General features: G+C 36.6%; 1 protein-coding gene across 1 annotated transcript; it reads left to right on the top strand.

Moving 5' to 3' along the window:
• The first annotated feature begins 12,005 nt into the window (after nucleotides 1–12,005).
• LOC121425630 (toll-like receptor 3) lies at nucleotides 12,006–13,788 on the top strand. The gene has a single exon (XM_041621752.1). It carries the CDS (start codon nucleotides 12,130–12,132, stop codon nucleotides 13,648–13,650), a length of 1,521 nt encoding a protein of 506 aa, XP_041477686.1. The 5' UTR covers nucleotides 12,006–12,129; the 3' UTR covers nucleotides 13,651–13,788.
• The last annotated feature ends 5,184 nt before the right edge of the window (nucleotides 13,789–18,972 follow it).

Raw genomic sequence — 18,972 nt, 5'->3', positions numbered from 1 at the left:
GTAAAAAGAAAGTGGGCTAAGCTTAACCCCGTACTATTGGTGGGGCTAAATTGCCATTTAGCCCCACCTATAGTACGGGGTTAAGGAAATTTTAGCCTGTGTAAAAAGGGTATTTGTACATAAATGTGTGGAGATATTCGCTTGCTTCTAGTAGAAGGTGGATGGAAAGCATTGTGTGTGTGAGACCTTAATAATAAGATCAGGGAGTACTCCCTTGCAAGATTTAATGGATTTCCCATACCCTAACCAGGCCTGTTTTCATTAGCCCAACCCATATTGCTCCATGATTATCCAAGAAACCATTTTTGCAGTCAGAACAACCCTGAACTAATGTGTAACTTTATTAATTATGCAATTAAAATACTCTTCAGTTACTCTTCAATGTTATCAAGATCCAGGACTGGTCAACTTAGTCTGTAGGCACAGACCCGTGGTTTCCGCATTGGCAAACTGCATGATATAGGCCCGAATTCACAAAGGTGGTTTTGAAAACCCACGGTTGAGTCCATGGTTTATGCAGATTTCCTGTATAAATTACGCTTAATTTAGCGCGTATCGGGCGCGTGTATAAAAAAATTGTCAAATTCTGATGCGTGCTTTATTCACAGTTCGCCAAGTTGACGCCTGTTACCATGTCTAGATATGCTATTTTATTCATGAGTCCACTGGTTGAAGAGTGGACTCATGAATAAAAACAGTGGACTCATGAATAAAATAGCGTATCTAACCATGGTAACGGGTGTCAATTTGGTGCACTGTGACAAAAGCGTGCATCAGAATTGGACATTTTTTATACACGCGCCAGATACGTGCTAAATTAAGCCTAATTTGTACAGGAAATCTGCTTTTAAACCATGGACTCAACTTTCATTTCAGCCCTGAGTTACCCTTCCTGGTGGAGGTCTTCAGGGAACAGAACTACAAGGTACATTATGTGAAATGAAGTTTCATTCCTCCCTGAACACATTGAATTCCATTATTTTAACATTTTGTGCTACAGGCAAGGAGGTCCTAATCGTCAAATTCGTAAAAAATTGAAATATTGTATAATTCAAACAATAAAAAACAAAAGAAATAGTGAGCGAGTGACCTCATCGACTCTCATTTACATGTAGATGTAACTGGCTCGTTCATATAACTATTTTGTTGAAAATAAGCGAAACTTTGAAATGTCATAACTTTCTTTGTTTGCATGCGATTTTGATGAAATTTTCAGCATTGTGCTTGTCTGATTTTTCTCTTTTGATTCAAATGAACATTTTTCTGAGGTGGACTTGACCTTTAAGGAAAGTGGTCTTTATGCAGCCTAAGGTCTATGCCATTGAGTTGTCTAAAGTCTAAAATCTAAGGCTGATGAAGACCCATCTCATGTTCTCTCATGCTCATCAGCACTGGCTGCCTAAAAACTTCATCAACTGTGACATGATAATAAATCTCAATGCTCTATCAACAAACTATCAGTTTACTGTACACATACATGTATGTGTTTTATTTGTATTGTTGTGTGTGGGTTTTGTCCATGTTAAACATTTGAATTTATTCTATAGGTTGGGGTATTTCAAAAGGAGATTATCTAGAAGTCATCCTTAATTTCCATTTGCACATAATAGTTTATTTTTATTGATTGATGCATGCATGAGCATGATCCTAATCAATTTGATGTATATGAATACCTGGGGGCCTGTCTGACTATGAGTTGCGATTGATCCGATCAATCGCAACCAGTGGCGTACCGTGGGTCACGGCATTGGGGGGGCACCAGCAAAAATTTCGGGTCACTTAGGGAGCGCGCGTCAGTTGTCAGGTATACTGACCTAATAGAGATATTTTAAGGACATGCAGTGCCATCAAACGGATATGTATCTCACTGATTAAATAATGCGAGCGCGAAGCGCGAGCTGAAAATTTTTGATATTGAGGGCTAAAAATTGACATTATAAGCGAATTGTTTTGTAATCATGATACTTAACTGTCTCGCTAAACAAACAATGCGAGCGCGAAGCGCGAGCAAAATTTTTTGTATATACTGACCCTAAACAAGGAAATTTTAAGGATTATATTTTAGAATCCATTAAGAGTATAGATATCTCACCATAGTCATCTAATGCTATTGCCATCCTTTGCTGATTTTGTTAGAATTACATCTAAACACAGTCATGAAGCATCTTTTGTAGTCATGTAATCATGATTATCATACGCATCTTACTAATCAAATACTGCAAGCGCAAAAGCGCGAGCTGAAAATTTAGGAAATATAGACCTGAAGAGGGGCATTCTAAGAGTTGTTTGTAGGAATTCTCTAAGACCCTACGTATTTGACTAACCAAATGATGCGAGCGCGAAGCGCAAGCTGAAATTTTTGTATATATTGACCACAAACATGGATATTTTAAGGACTATAGTTACGAATCCATTAAGTCAGCGTATACATATCTCACCATAGTCATCTAATGCGAGTGCCAAGCGCTTGCTGATTTTGTTAGAATTACATCTAAACACATGGAGCACTTTTTGAAGTCATTGTAATCATGATTATTATACGCATCTCACTAATGAAATACTGCGAGCGCGAAGCGCGAGCTGAAAATCGAGCAAATTCAGACATGAAGAGGGGCATTCCAAGGCTTGTTTGTAGGAATTCACTAAGACCCCACGTATTTCACTAACCAAATGATGCGAGAGCGAAGCGTGAGCTAAAAATTTTTGATATTCAGATCAGAAAAATTGACATTTTAAGGACTGATTTTAGGAGTTCATGAAGAACAGAAATCTCACCAATCCACTAATGCGAACGTTAGCACGGACAGGAAATGTTTTATATTAAGACCTTAAAATAGGGCAATAACTTTCAGTAGTCATGAAAAAGAAGAATATATCACTACTTAAAACAATAATAACTCTAATTGCGAGGAAATATATTATTTTTTGTATATTGATTTGAAAACGGGAGGCTTTAGTACAGCAGGTCTATATATCTCGTTAAAAAGTCTATGCGAGCACCAGGAATAATGAAGACACAATTAAGCAAATAATGTTTCATAAAGTTGTGAAAAAATGCTTCTTATGTCATATAACATAACATAATACCGTAAGTAACGGTGTATTAACCGCACCCGTGTATTAACCGCACCCCCAACTTTGGACTAAAAAAAAAAAAAAAAAAAATCTTCTCACATTTACATGCATATTTGAGGTACGAAGAAACAAAATCTAATTTTTTTAAGATTTCAAAGTATCCAAAGAGATTACCGGTATGCAGATATATGCTGTTCTTGATCAATTCATCTACAAATGTTAGAAAGAAAGAACGGTCCCGACAATATTGGCAACTTACACACTCGCTCACCTCACAGTCACAGTGTACACACACAGCACTGCCATTACATTGCAAACTACGATACAGTACAAGTCATGCCAGTACATCTTATCAAATTATGATCTGTGTCTTTCCCAGGCCCAGTGTAGGAGGAAGAAACATTCACATTTCTTGCATCACAATCTCACAATCACTTTCAGAAATTTGATGTCTTAGCATGAATTTTGGATACGGGATTATAGGAAGGTTCAAGAAACAAAGAAATTGGCATTTTTTCCATTTGTTTTTTACGGCTTCTTGCCGTCTCTCTCGTGCGTGGTTTACATGGTATCTTGTGAAAAGCAAACAGGAAGGAAAAAAAACAAGCTGGCGCGAAACGGGACTTTGAATAGCGCCAGCTTAAGTCGCACTATAACCACATTACAACGCAATCTCTAAGCTCACTCAACTCTCGCTCAGCGGTGACAAAATATTACCGAGTATGCTTGGCGTCTCTTTAAATTCGCCAGGGAACTTCACTACTTTGAATCGAGAATAAAGTCAAAATTAGTGTCATGAAGGTGGGTGCGTTATGGACAACATTTAATTAATATTGCAATAATCGCTTCCCATTACCCGCGGCTCATACCCCTCTAAATGACATTGCCTGGGCGGCTACGCCCGGCCACTCGATGTGTTGTGAACTGGCAGACATCGTACATGTACGGGAAGGGTTACGGCGGGCTGGCTCAGACCCGTCACCGTGTATAAACCGCACCCCCGACTTTTGCTTCTGCCCCGCCGAGAAAAAGGTGCGGTTAATACACCGTTACTTACGGTACTATGATAAAAAACAATTTCTTCTTTCCCCCACTACGTTTCTCTTCCTTTTTCCCTCTTTTTCTCCTTTTCCCCGTTTTTTTTTTTTTTTTTGGCCAGCCGATTTGGGGGGCGCGTGCCCCCCCATGCCCCCCGTAGTTACGCCACTGATCGCAACTATGGAAAGCCAGCAGCGTCAACATCTAAAATCACATGTTTGTTCAAAATATTTTCTAGAAATCATGTACAGTTGCATATTCATATACATGTAGTCACTGTTTTTTTGACAAGTCAGTATGCTTCTCTTTGTTTTCAAAGGACATTGCGCAAATTTCCTGAAGAAAAATTATGACAGTGATGGATTTCCATATACTTGAGATTGATCAGATCGATCATAGCTCTTTGTAAGACGGGGCCCAGAAAAAGATCACCCCCCATATTGGATGTACATGTAGGGACAGTGATTTTCCGCGATCGCGGAAAATGGACGGAATTCACGAAAAGGGCCTTTTGAAACGGAAAGTGGCATTTCAAACGGAAAATCACGGAAAACGTATTTTCCCTCAAAATACACAGAATAGCAATAGAAATCACAACAAAATGAGAATATTAAATGGCCACAAAACCTCAGAAAACACGATCTCACTTCGCTACAATCATGACAATTCACACATTGTGACTGCACTCGACATCATCACACTCGATTGTACCCGGGTTGGGCTTCACATGCACACATATCGCTCCAACTACACGGTCGTGTGTTGCTGCCCTCTATGTTTGAAGATGTAACAGCACGATATCGTGGTCTTAAAATCCAAGATGGCGGATTGGTAAAAGTCGTTGAATGATGATAACGATGTCCAAAAAGCCCCAAAATTATCAATGAAATTTAATTGCACCATAAAATAATGCTAGTAATGTGAAAGGTGAGGATGTATGCATGCTAAATGTGTTTGAAAAAAAATTATGCACCTGCATAGGGTTACACGGGCCTAATCACAAGTGGCAGGCCATAGATATTCATTCGAGCCAACCCACTGCTATTTTTTTTTTTATTTTGATATGGCTGATTGACAAAGTGTATGCATGTGATTGTCCATCTAACACTGATTCTATTTTTGGTAATTACTGAACTTCCTTTTCCCAAATTGGGAAGAAATATCACCAATTTTGGACTATATTTTGACTGGCGGAAGGATTAGGGCTATTTTGCTGTTTGAGGTGATGAATCTGCTCCCCCCGACGGTGTCTTCAAACACGCCAATTTATTTTTAAAATGAGCTGGTCGAGGGACCCTTTTCTGGTCAGATATGGATTGCCAGATATATATCCTATCCACTGGTAGTAAACATTCGACCCCCGAATTTCATCCTTATTTTTTATGAATTTTTTAAAGTGCCAATTCAACACATGAGCCTATAGGGAATGAATTAGGCCTGTGAAACCATAGATCCGATTAAAACGGATTCTATTGTGTTGTTGGTACAGTAGCAGATACAAATTTTTACCAGTGCGAGTGTACATGTACATGTATGTGTTATGATTTTGCTATTCAATGTGTAAACGGAATTGTCACTTTTCCATGTGTACAAAATCTATGGGGAAACAGAATTTCTGTTTTCTGACATGCTGAAATGAAATTTAAGATTTTCTGAAATGGAAATGGCAATTTTTTTGAAACGGAAAATCACTGTCCCTATGGATGTACACATAGGTATAAAACCCTAAAGAAATACAATTTTTTTTTCTAAAGAGAAGAAAAAAAAACAACACTGCCCGGGATCAAATTTTTTCTCAACAAACAAGCATTAGAAAACTTTAGATCTTTTGATTTCTTACTAATGGGTAACTAATTGAATTTAGCTGATGTTCTGTCAGATCAAAGACAAAAAACAAGGAAGTACGATATATTTTACTATTCCAGAAACATTTGTAAGGTTTTTTGTTGTGTTTTACATTTACATGATGACCTTTCACCTCCTTTCATACTTCCTGCATGCACATGTATGTGTGTACTGTATTCATACATGATACATAATGGGATAACAATGGATTTAATTTGTGATTAATAAATATTGATTTGTGTGGGTATCTCTGTTTTTATGCATTTGACTAGATTCCATGTTGTACTTATACTCCCTTATTTCATACATTTTATTGTTGTTGTGTTGTGGATGGGCAGTCTTCTTCTTTTGTCCTGTGCACTGAGTGCTACAAAGAAATTTACCTCACCTAAACCAGACAAACGTTGATTTAATTCATTTCATCGATAATTATTAAATATCATCAGGCACATTTCATACCACCTTCTCGAAGAAAATTATTTTGTATTCATGTTTCATGAAAAAATGTAGAATTCATGAAATTTATGTAACATATGTGAGGGAAACTGCATATACATGTACATCACACACACCCGAAAAAAAAACAACTCCTGGCTCTCTTATTCATTTGTGGATTTTCATCAAATCTTAACAAATGCTTTCTCTATTTATCTGATTTTCTGAAAACCTAATATCGTTGTTGAATTTCTAGGGACAGTGATTTTCCGCGATCGCGAAAAACGGATGGAATTCACGGAATCGGCTGTTTGAAACGGAAAGTGGCTTTTCAAAAGGAAAATCACGGAAAACATGTTTTTTCTCAAAATGCACAAAAAAGCAACAGAAATTAATCCCAAATCCTCAACAAAATACGAATATCAACTAAAAAAACACGATCTCACTTTGCAACAACAATCATGACAATCAACACATCGTAACTACACTCTAGCCTCTCCATCACTCGATTGTATCAAAATTAGTTTACACTTATGTCCGCATAGAAGGCAGAATCCGGCCGTGTTTTGCTGCCCTCTACGTTCAGTCATAGTATAATGATCATGGTGATTCATCAAATCCAAAATGGCGGATATTCGGAAGTCGTCGACTGCTCAAAACGATGTCCGAAAAGTCCCCAAATCAGCGATAAAATCGCATTTAACAATAAAATAATGCTAATAATATGAAAGGTGATATTCATGTTGATTATGTTTCCCTAAATATTTTATGAGCTCGAATCTCTTCGATTAATATGGATTTTAAAGCGATGTTAGTACATTGGTAGATGCAAATTTTGAGCAGCGCTAGCATTTTGACATGGCTACTCGTTACGTATTGGTTTTCTATGTAAACGGAATTGTCAATTTTTCTTGTACACAAAGTCTATGGGGAAACGGAATTTCCGTTTTCAGACATGCTGAAACGAAATTTGAGATTTTCTGAAACGGAAAAGGCAATTTTTAGAAACGGAAGATCACTGTCCCTAAATTTCCCCTTTATAATGTCCAAAATAGAACATACATGTAGCCTTGATAAATTGGTGCGAAGACTTGATAAAAAAAATTTGCTTGTACAGTAATGTGGAGGATGAATGATGATCTACATGTAGTGTAGAATTTTTCTGTATTAATATTATAGAGAATGAATTCAATACAATTTACAAAGCAGTTTTATAACAATGAGTAGTGATGTGGATTGAACAAACTTATTATACAGTGTATATTGCTTGAAGCTGCCTGCATAGATAACTAAAATAAACAGAGCAATGTACATGTATGATAATGAAATAAAGAACAGATGGCGTGTCCTTCGTTGTATTAAGCCTATTAAAGCAATGAGGCCTCTTGCAAGTGTTCCGTCAAGCTGATAAATGTGAATGTATAGCAATAACTGATCATCAAGGAGGTAAAAAAAAGTAGGGATCAGTCAGAAATAAATGACACCATACATATACGTATTTAAAGGGGAAAGAAAGTCCATGCCGAAATCAAATATTTAAAAAAAAAATAAATGTAGAAAAATCAGATAAGTTTGTCAAAGAAAATTCTGTGAAAAGTCATCAAAGTATAATACAGCTATGCCATCACATGCAAACTGTAAGTTTTTTTTGTGAATTCTATAAAAAAAATTGAAAGAATCTGATAATTTTGCTCGTGCATTCTAATTCATTACTTTTCTGTTGAATAGATCTAGACTTCTGTGGCATTGAGTAATCAGGAAGAAAATTCACCCATTTACATGTACCAATGACTTGGTTCAAGCCTCAAAATGCCCAAGTTATATTTATTAGTAATTTCTGACTGCTTACTCAGCTGAACCTATGGGATAAATTCTTGAAGTAATGTACATGCTCAGTGTGGTCTGAAGCAGTCTTTCAAACTTCGGTAGTTGTCCTACTGCACATGTGCACAATATTTGTGCTCATTAAGTGAACATGAATTTCGCTATATTTCATGCACCACTACATGTATTAAAATCACCATAGAGTACTAGTCAGAAATCACGAGTAGATGGTCTCTCACATTGATTTGTTTTAATCCTGAGACCATTTTTTAAAGTTTTAATGTAAGTATTCACCGTATTGTGTTGTTTGTTTTAGTATCAGTCGTGGTGAATATGATCTTTAAAACAATATATATATTCTTAAAGTTTAACTAGCATTATAAGGGGGAAGTTCTTTTTGACAAAAGGTTTATGGTAAAATTAGCGGGAAAAATGATTTGAAATACTGGCGACGGTTTGAGGAAAATCCATCAAACAATAAAAAAGTTATTATAATTTGTATTATTTGATTTGTGACATTTTTGCAAGTAGCTTTCCTACATACCGATACCGTATAACAAAAAATTAAGATGTTTTATTATTGTACAGTTACCTTCAGTATATCTTTATACAAAAATCATTTCACTTGTGCTCCTAAAGAGAAAAAAAAAATCAGTAGTCATGAACCATTGAAAAGTGATATTAATGCATTTTGGGACAGCTGCTCATTTATGACGTCTCATATCAAAAACTTGAAATTCTGATAACTTTCTTGATTAATATTCAAGGGATTTCCTCAAACCTTCAGTATTTCAAAATTATTTTTTCTGCTATTTTTACAACAAACTTTTCGCCAGGGTTAATTCCCTTTAAATCAGTTTCTGTTGCAGCAATGTTTTAATGAATTGCTCGTAATTATCTATACACTTGATATTGATGCAATTACTAATTTGACAAGTGCCCTCTGTTGGTGAGATCAAACAAAAAAGGATCATGTACTTGCTTGCAGTCACATTTTTCTTTGGCACTAATACTGACTTTGCCAATATATTCATGCATTTAAAGTGGCTTGATACTCAAGACAGATAAGATGCTAAATTATCTATAGATTGAGCTGATCTCATGATAATGATAATAAAAATAATGATAATGATAAATAAAACATGGATAATAAAGTAATAATAATTTTGATAAAAAAGATAATTAACACTAAACACAAATCATGGTATTATAAAATACAATGATATATATATATTGCACTGCAAGTGCTCATATAGTTGCTGTGATACGAGATGAATCATTTTGATATTTATGAGAAGTGCTTGTCCATATGTTGTTTTACTTGCCATGGGCATGTGGGCAACCAAAGTTCTGTGTCATGCCCTAATTATATACTTTACTGAAGGTGAATTCCCAGTATACATAAGGCCCCGTTCGCACTACCATCCTAAAACTAGTTTAATGAGAGCAGGTCTTGGAAGTGATCTTCCAAACTAGTTAGGAAAACCACCTCATGATGAAGCTTTCAAGATCGCTGTGCCTCGTTAGACTGATTTCAGCGTAAGTGAGGACACATCCGTTCTTCTGGAAGCAATCTTCAGACATTTTGAGCGTGCTACTCCAAACACTGTGTGTAGAATGTCTACGCTGCAGTTTTGAATTTTGCACGTAACATGTCGCCCCATTGAGAACGTTCATATATCAATGACCACGTTATGTGAAGTGGTTTTGAAAACCACTTTCTGCTGATCAAATGGGAACGCTAGCAAAGCGATCTTCCAAGCTATTATTTATTCTGAACCAGTTTCCAGTAAACTAGTTTTAGAAAATATAACGAGAATGGTGTCTAAGACCCTGTTCTCATTATTGCCCTAAAACTAGTTGAATGGAATCGTGTTTAACATGAAATGAGAGTGGTCTTGGGCGATCTTCAGAAAGCCCACTTGTGATGAAGCTTTCAAGATCACTTTGCCTGTTAAACTGGTTTTAGCGTAAGTGAGGACATGACCAGTCTTCAGGAAGCGATCTTCACACATTTTGAGCGCGCTACTGTGTGTAGAATGTTTACACTACGCTTTGGAATTTCGCACGTTACATATCACCCTATTGAGAGCGTTCCTATAGCAACAAGACCACTTTACGTGAAGTGGTTTTGAAAACCCTTTTCGGCTGATTAAATGGGAATGCTAGCAAAGCGATCTTCCCAAAAATGGTTTCCAGTAAACTAGTTTTAAAAAGTATAGTGAACTTCAGACAATTGATGGTGCATAATAACAAAAAATACTTGTGAAGGGGATGTAAATATTTGGAGTTGAAACTGAAAGCTATAAACAAGATAATTTGTTTGAACTCGTACATCAGGATGTGTGAAGATTTTATATTTTTGTAAGTTATATCATTGACATAAAGGCTAATAAGTTAATCTTTACTGCAATACAATAATCAAATAATCATAGACATTGCTATTGTGGATTCTGAAACTGAAACGGACCTGAATGAAGTTTAATGATCAAAATTTTGTAACTCCGTCATGCATTTTACATGAAGTGGGGCTTAACACAATGAAAGGTAGTTTTTGCTGAAGCCTCTTCACCATGCACACTTGTCATTTGTCAAGAATAATGATATTCCTCTTTATAATTGAGAGCAGCATTTGAAAAAAAGAAAACTTTTGTTGAACTGATGCCACTTCACTGAACACTTTCATGAATTTCGTTAACATTGAAGATGGATATTTGTACCTTATGTTTGTTTGCCTGCCTTATTCTGTGGAATAATTGTGTCGGTGTTAATGCCATAAGAACACCCAAGTGTGCTTCCATTACAAAGACTGTAGCAACATGCTCTCATCTGAACCTCACCTCTGTACCTCGGTCCCTACCAAACACCTTAGAAGTATTGGACCTGTCATATAATAACCTCACAATTCTTCACAATGAGTCCTTGGGAAGGTACAACCTCCTTCGCATTCTGAATATCTCTCACAATTTCATCCATGTCGTCGACAGCGGCACTTTTACAAAACTCAGCAGACTTGAGAAGATCATTTTGAACAACAATGCTCTTAGTAATGTCTCTGAAAATCTGATTTTGAACAGTCCAAGCATTTCAACTTTGATTCTTTCTCACAACTATTTCTGGAAAATTCCACATCTGAATGGACTTTGTGATGATAAATCTTGGACAGGGAGCTCAGGATTGTCCAAGTTGAGAAACATTACCTTGATTGACTTCTCGCACAACAGATTGACATCATTAGAAGAAACAGACTTTGAATCTTTCAGTAACTGCTCAATTTATCAATTCAACTTGGGGGACAACGAGTTGACACATTTCCCAAAGAGGGTGTTTTCACGTTTCTCTTGGATAGAAAAACTCGACGCGAGTCATATAAACCTTGGAAAATTTCAGGTTTCTTCCTTCTTGGGAATCAAGAATACAAGATTATCAGTCCAAAGATCACAGATTGTTTCCATCATTCCTTTGAATGATTCTACTAATGTTTCAAGGGAACAGTTCCCCAAAACTAAAATATTAAATTTGAGATATAACAACATTGAAAAGGTCCCTGATTTTGCCTTCTTGGGATTCAAGTACCTGGAGTTCCTTGCTCTTAGTACAAACAGAATATATGACATGTCCATCAAATCTTTCTGTGGAATGATAATGCTGAAAGTATTGCATTTGTCGCAAAACAAGATCAAAGGTCTTCTGCATGGGGCTTTCACTTGTCTTGGAAATTTGAAATATATCGACTTGGCAAGAAATAGCTTGTACACCCTAGATCCTGCATGGTTTGCAGGTTGCACATCACTCAGAACAGTGGATCTGTTCAGAAGCAACATTAATGAAATAGAACATGGTTCCTGGAACACCACACATTTGCAGATACTTAACTTGTCATTTAATAATCTATATTCTATTGTGAGACTCATGTTTACGGGCCTGTCTCGCTTGGAGATTTTGAGACTGGAAGGAAATAGCCAACTTAACAACATTGCCAATGACACTTTTAGAGAGATGACAGCTCTCACTACTCTTACAATGGAGGACATTAGCGGTGTTCTTCTGGATGATACTCTTGCAGAGTTGAGGAACCTTGTCTTCTTGGACTGTTCTTACACTTCTTATGGGGTAAAGTTTGCTTCCATGCATCAGTTTACACACACCCCTGCATTGAAAATTTTAAATGTGTCTCACTCAAACATTGAATATCATGATTTGGTGAACAAGGAAACCAAAGAATCGTTGTTCGATGGGTTGATATCACTCCACACTCTCAGATTGAGTGGGAATAACCTTTTGGTGACTTTGCCCAACGTGTCCTGGATGTTTTCTCCTCTACAGCAGATGAAGTTACTTGACCTAACTTCTTGTTCATTGGCTACAATCACATCACTGGTTTTCAAGAATTTGACTGGACTGGAAGAGCTCAGGCTAAATTCCAATAAGATTGTGAATATTTCTAAACATGCATTCCAGAATTTGCACCATCTGCATGATCTGCTTCTCCAATACAACAGGATAAGATCAATAGATAAGGACTTGTTCAAAGGCACAAGAAGTCTAAAACGACTCTACCTACAGAACAATCAGATATTTACAATCACAGCCGATATGACTATGCCGCCCTCTTTGATCAGTCTACCAATTTCAGGAAATCCATTCACCTGTAACTGTCAGCTGTCTTGGTTTATGAATTGGCTTCGTACCACCAATGTGTCTTTGGGACATGAGGACGAAATTCTCTGTTCTAGTAATTCATTCAGTGGGCTTCATAACAAGCCAGTTTGGTCATTTCATCCAGAAGAATACTGCGACATCAACACCATCCTAGTTTCTGGTGTCAGCATTGCCCTTGTTGTAGTCGCCTTTCTTTGTCTTGTGGTGTATTACAAGCGCTGGTGGTTCAACCACAAGATGTTTCTTCTAAAACTAGCCGTCATTGGCTATGATGAAATCACAGACGATGCTGATCCAGATGACTATGAATACCAGCTTAACATCATGTTCCATGATGATCACACCCAGTGGGTTAATGAAATCTTGAGACCTGCACTTGAAGAAAGGATGCCTCATCTGCAGAAAGTAGCCTTTGGAGATGAAGCCCTTCATCCAGGGATGTACTATCTCAATGCCTTATATCATAATCTTGATAACAGCTTCAAGACAGCATTGTTGATAAGTAACGAGTCAGTGGAGGATGCTTGGTTCATGACCAAGCTACGGATGGCCGTTGAGCATGTGAACGACACCAAGTTGGACAAGATTGTCTTGATATTCCTGGAGGACATCCAGGAAGCAAGTTTACCATATCTTGTAAGACTCTTGCTAAGTAGGAATAAACCTTATTTGTTAGTCACAGAAGATGAAGATGGTCAAGAGTTGTTTTGGGCTCAGTTTAAAAAAGAAATGAGGGCAAACAAGGTTATCAACAGTGTTATTCCGATTTGAACATTCAAGATTTCAATGAGTTGCTGTTGATATTGGGTTCCTGAAGGGCTAGTGCTTGGTTCCAATTTGATTTAATAATAATAATAATCCCCGTTTTATATTGCGCTTGATACATCGGAACGACGTGTCCAAGCGCTTTACAGATATATTTTTACCCCAGTCATCGGATTCAATAAGTCATTCCCGCACACAATTTGTGCACATCCTCCACTCCCTGGGGAGTATTCCAGTCAGTCGCCTGTGAGACGCACCCAGTACTGGACAAGCTACAGTGACTTTCACATCCTACCAGGTACCCATTTAGCACCTGGGTCAAGAGTGGCAAAGTGTGGATTAACGCCTTGCCAAAGGATGCCAGACCGCGGTGGGATTCGAACACACGACCCTCTGTTTACAAGGCGAGAGTCAGAACCAATACACCACTTCTCCTCCACATTATGTGGAGGAGCTGTGATTTATGTTTATTCAGCATTTAGAATTGAATTGAATTTATTTCATTTCATATCTTCACTTTTTTATATGCCCGTCCTAGATGGGACGTATTATGGTATCATGCTCAGTGTCCGTCCGTTCGCTAACTTTTCTTTGTAAATGCAATAACTTCATTTTAACTCAAGCTAGGCTCAAATAATTTGACATTTGATACTAGCATGGATCCCAGGAAGCCTGATTTTGAAGTTGAAAGTTCAAGGTCACAGTGATGTGTTTTCATCTAACCCTTGTGAAGTCCTTGTAAATGCGATAACTTATCCTAGGCTCATTCAATTTGGTGTGTATAGGCAATGCTGCGCCATCCCGAGTTTGCTCAATCTCGAGATTTTAGCCCGATCGGCCCTCTTAGCGATTAATCTCGAGATTCACGAAACTCTGTCTCCACCATCGCAAGAAGAGCGATTCCTGCTCGAGCGAAGCATTGATGCATTATTGTCTTAACGCCGTGAATAAATAATCCTGAGTGCGTCTGCACCTACAAATTAGCACAATAATTTGCAAAATAGCGTGCTATTTGCAAAATAATCCCAAGTTGACTTGGGATTGCAATCTCGAGATTAATCCTACGAACTAGTGCGATAATTGTGTCTCCATTGCAAATAATCTCGAGATTGTTCAGATCGGGATAATTTGTCGGATCAGAAATAGTGCGCTAATTTGAAAACTTTGGATGGTGCAGACGGCCCTAAAGATCCTAGCATAGATCCCAGGAAGCCTCTCGATTTTGAAGTTGAAAGGTCAAGGTCACAGTGATTTGTTTTCATCTGACCCTTCTGAACTCTTTGTAATGTAAACGTGATAAATTTAGTTTAACCTAACCTAGGCTCATATAATTTGGTGTGTATGATACTAGCATGAATCCCAGGAAGCCTATTGATTTGGAGGTCAAAAGGTCAAAGGTTGAGTTGCAACCTTTCACTTTTCTTGCTTGACCAATAACTTGATTTTCTGCATTACAGGCGGGCGTATTATGTGCTCGCCCTACAGACACTCTTGTTTAACATTCAAATAAAAAATATAAATACAAGAAAAATTGCATAAGTCAATATACAAATCAGAATGTTTACATGCAGTTTCAGAAGATTGTGATATTCTGTTTGTAGGAAGCAAATGTCACATCCGAAACATTAGATTTCACTATGAACTAGTGGTTGGTCATCGTGGTAATTTTTGTCTCACCTGCGTACCAGAGCAAGACTAAATGCGTCGCTTTTCCGACGGCGGCAGCGTCAACATCAATCTTTAACTTAGAAAGTATTTGGGCCTATTTCATGAAACTTGGACAAAAGGTTATTAAAGTATTACTGAACATCCTGTCCGAGTTTCAGGTCACATGACCAAGGTCAAAGGTCATTTAGGATCAATGAATTTGACCATAGTGGGGGAATCAACATCAAAATCTTAAACAAGGTTCAGTGTTTTAAATGTCATAGAAAGTATATGAATCTAGTTCATGAAACTTGGACATATGGGTAATGAAGTATATATATGATATTGGAAAACCAGAAATATTCCAAGAGTTAGGGAAAAAATCCTGAATCACAGATAGTGGAATATAGGCCTTATTGAGTTAAAATTCTCACATGCTAATCGATTTCATACAGAATTGAACAAAGTCCTACTAGGGAAAGACAATATGAGCTTTTGGATGACACCAAGCTTGGGTTATTGGGGCAATTGGTTTGTGAAAATAATGAACAGTTTTGGAGGGCCCATTTTTATTTCATTGCAATGATGCAACATTGGTAATTGCTGTAAGTTCGCAGTCTTTTGCAAATGAGCAATAAAGGTCATAAAAGGGTTGTAAACATGTACATCTTTTGACTTTTTTCAATGTTAAATATCATTGGAATAATTATATGCATAGGTATCTGTTTCCATTAATATAAGGAACTGTCGTTTGAAAATCCCATATGGTTTGTAGATTCTACTGGTATGCTAAAACTATAGAAACAAAGGGTGTGCAATTTTATTTTATTTAAATGCAGGAATAGAAATTTAATCAATTGTATTGTTTAAAAAAAAAAAATACCCTCTACGTCTACATGTACATTTACACTCCCAAAATAAAGTGCACAAAAATATGATCTTCAGGAACCTGCATTTCGAAGTGTTGATTTTAGCCCTTAGGGTGCAAAAACAGCATGTAGAGTGCATAAAATCAGCACCCAGAATTGCAGTTGTTACTATATATGACCTCAAGAAGTAGAAATGAGAGACTCAGAGCATTGTGAAGTGTACAAATATATTACTTTTAATATTATTAAGACTTTATATGGAAAGTATCCATGTGGACAAATCTGTAATTACTAACTGCATGTACAACAGCTGGTAAGGCAGAACGCAAATAAGGGTAATACGAAACGCGAGATTGATACTTCTTTACTATATGCCATGCTTTCATTCTTTTTTAATTCATTCCGCTTGCTCCTCAAGGGTCAGTTCTGTTTATCCTGGAAAGAAAACAATGAATTGTCCTGAATTTGAGCTTCTGGGCCCCGTCTTACAAATAGTTACGATTGATCCACTCAATCGTAACTCTATGGAAATCCATCAGTGTCATAATTTTTTCTACCGGAAATTTGCAAAATGTCCTTTAAAAACAGAGGAGATCACACCAAATTGTCAAGAAATTAATGAATTCATGGATATACATTCATATCTAGATTTTTTGTGGAATAAACATGCATTTTATATGTTGACTTTGCTGGCTTTCCATAGTTGCTATTGATCGGACCAATCATAGCTCTTTGTAAGACAGGCCCCAGGGGTTTGTATGGATTATGATTAGGGGAAAGCCTCTTTCACAATTGGCAGTGCAACAGTTTTGCAACCATTTTATGTCTTTTGCACATGTTCCCAAAGATCACAGATTGTCCTACGATCAGTTGTGTAAACTGTTAAAGGGGAAGTTCACCCTGAAGAAAACTTTGTTGTAAAAATAGCAGAAAAAATAGTAAAAAATATTGGTGAAGGTTTGAGGAAAATCCGTTAAAGAATAAGAAAGTTATTAGAGTTCAAAGTTTTGGATTTGTGACGTCATAAACGAGCAGCTGCCCCATGTGTTATGTAATATAAAATGCATGAATTTCAAATTTTATATGGTTGCTGATGACTTAATTTTGTTTTCTATTCATGATCGGGTGTGAAATGATTTGTCTATTGATATACAAAAGGTACAGTGAAAACCATTTTCAATTTTATGAGAAAATGACATTTCATTGTTTTTTTACCATTCGCTATGTAGGAATGCTGCTCGCATATGACGTCACAAATCAAATAATTGGAATTCTAATAACTTTTTAATTATTTGATGAATTTTTCTCAAACCTTCGTCAATATTTTTTATTATTTTTTCTGCTATTTTTACAATAAACTTTTTGTCAGGGTGAACTTCCCCTTTAATACATCAAGTGTGATGAATACCAAAGCTGCAAACATTGTGATATGTTAATTAAAATATGACTGTCAAAAGCAAACATTTATGCACATTGCTCAATAATAAATTTGAGGTACAACACCTGTTTGATATGTCTATGACATTTTTACATAATTTGAACAGTGATCTTGCAATCTACAAATTTTATCATATTTCTGATATGACTATTCCTCTTGATGATTTCAAGGGATCCATATTAAGCTTGTTCATTGGTTATTGAGTAATAAAAACATTAAATTAAAATAATGTTTAGGTATAGTGAGTGACTGCATTACCGACCGGCCTTGTATTACCGAATGCGTGCATCATACGCGTCAGAAAATAATTTTGTGCGCTCAAAACTTTGCAACATCCTTCCTAAGGGAACTTGAACAGAAAGATGATGCAAAAATGGTCAAAAATACATTTTCAAAGTCTTTATATCTCAAAATGATAAAATATGGTCATCAATGATTTGTTTTCTCAAATTTTCCCATAGAAAACACGCGTTAGATACAATACCATTTTCAAGTGACCAAAATATTTCATTTGCGAAGAGGGTTCCAATTGGAAGCTGATATCGAAAAAAGGAAAACGATTTTGGCCAAATTTTTACATATCTATGTTTTGTAGGTATTTGTGTATTTATAGTGAAAGAAGGTGAGTTCTTTGAGAATAATTTGTTTGATATGAGTGAATAAATGAAAAGTGTTTGGTTATACGATCCACTACCATACTTCTTTCCATTATATAGTTTGTCTGGTAAAGTATTTCTTGCTAATTTCAGAACAAAACAAGGTGATCAATCATTATGACATTACTAATGTGTGCAGAGAACTTTTCCATGACATTTGGTCATTACTTGTAAAAATAAAAAAATTAGCAACCAAACTCAAGTTTAGTCTTTTTTTCCAGACATTGCTGTACATCTAGTCTTTTATTTCTATATTAGTTTCAATTGGAGCATTGTGGCCTAGTGGTTTAGTCATTGGACCTTAAAACGGGGTCGTGAGTTTGAATCCATGCCATCGCATATTTTCCTTGAGCATGAAATTGATCCACATTGTGCTGCACTCGACCCAGGTGAGGTGAATGGGTACCCAGTAGGAACTATTTCTTGAAGGTTTTTTCACTGAAATTGCAGCTCAGCTACAGCTGGGGTAGTAATATAACAAGTATTAAGTGCAGTTGAGTGCAATTTTATAGTAACAGCACTATTAACCATGTGAGTAATAAAAATACTTGACACCTAACCAATCCATTTAAGGAAAAAATATAACATGACCACATAATCATTATATTAAGCCAGAAAGAGTATGTTCTCTCAAATAATTTGATATGACATTTATGTGTTATGTCTTCACACTTGGATAATTAGTGGGTATTCTTTGCAGTGATGTGCATGGTGTAAA

This window comes from Lytechinus variegatus, chromosome 12 (assembly GCF_018143015.1).
Source record: "Lytechinus variegatus isolate NC3 chromosome 12, Lvar_3.0, whole genome shotgun sequence".
NCBI lineage: Eukaryota > Metazoa > Echinodermata > Echinoidea > Temnopleuroida > Toxopneustidae > Lytechinus > Lytechinus variegatus.
Note: the sequence above shows the minus strand (reverse complement) of the source record. Positions and strands in the feature narration are given on the sequence as shown.

Bases quoted from the DNA above. Each gene is read 5' to 3' on its own strand.
- LOC121425630 (XM_041621752.1), top strand. From the start codon at position 12,130: ATGTTTACGGGCCTGTCTCGCTTGGAGATTTTGAGACTGGAAGGAAAT.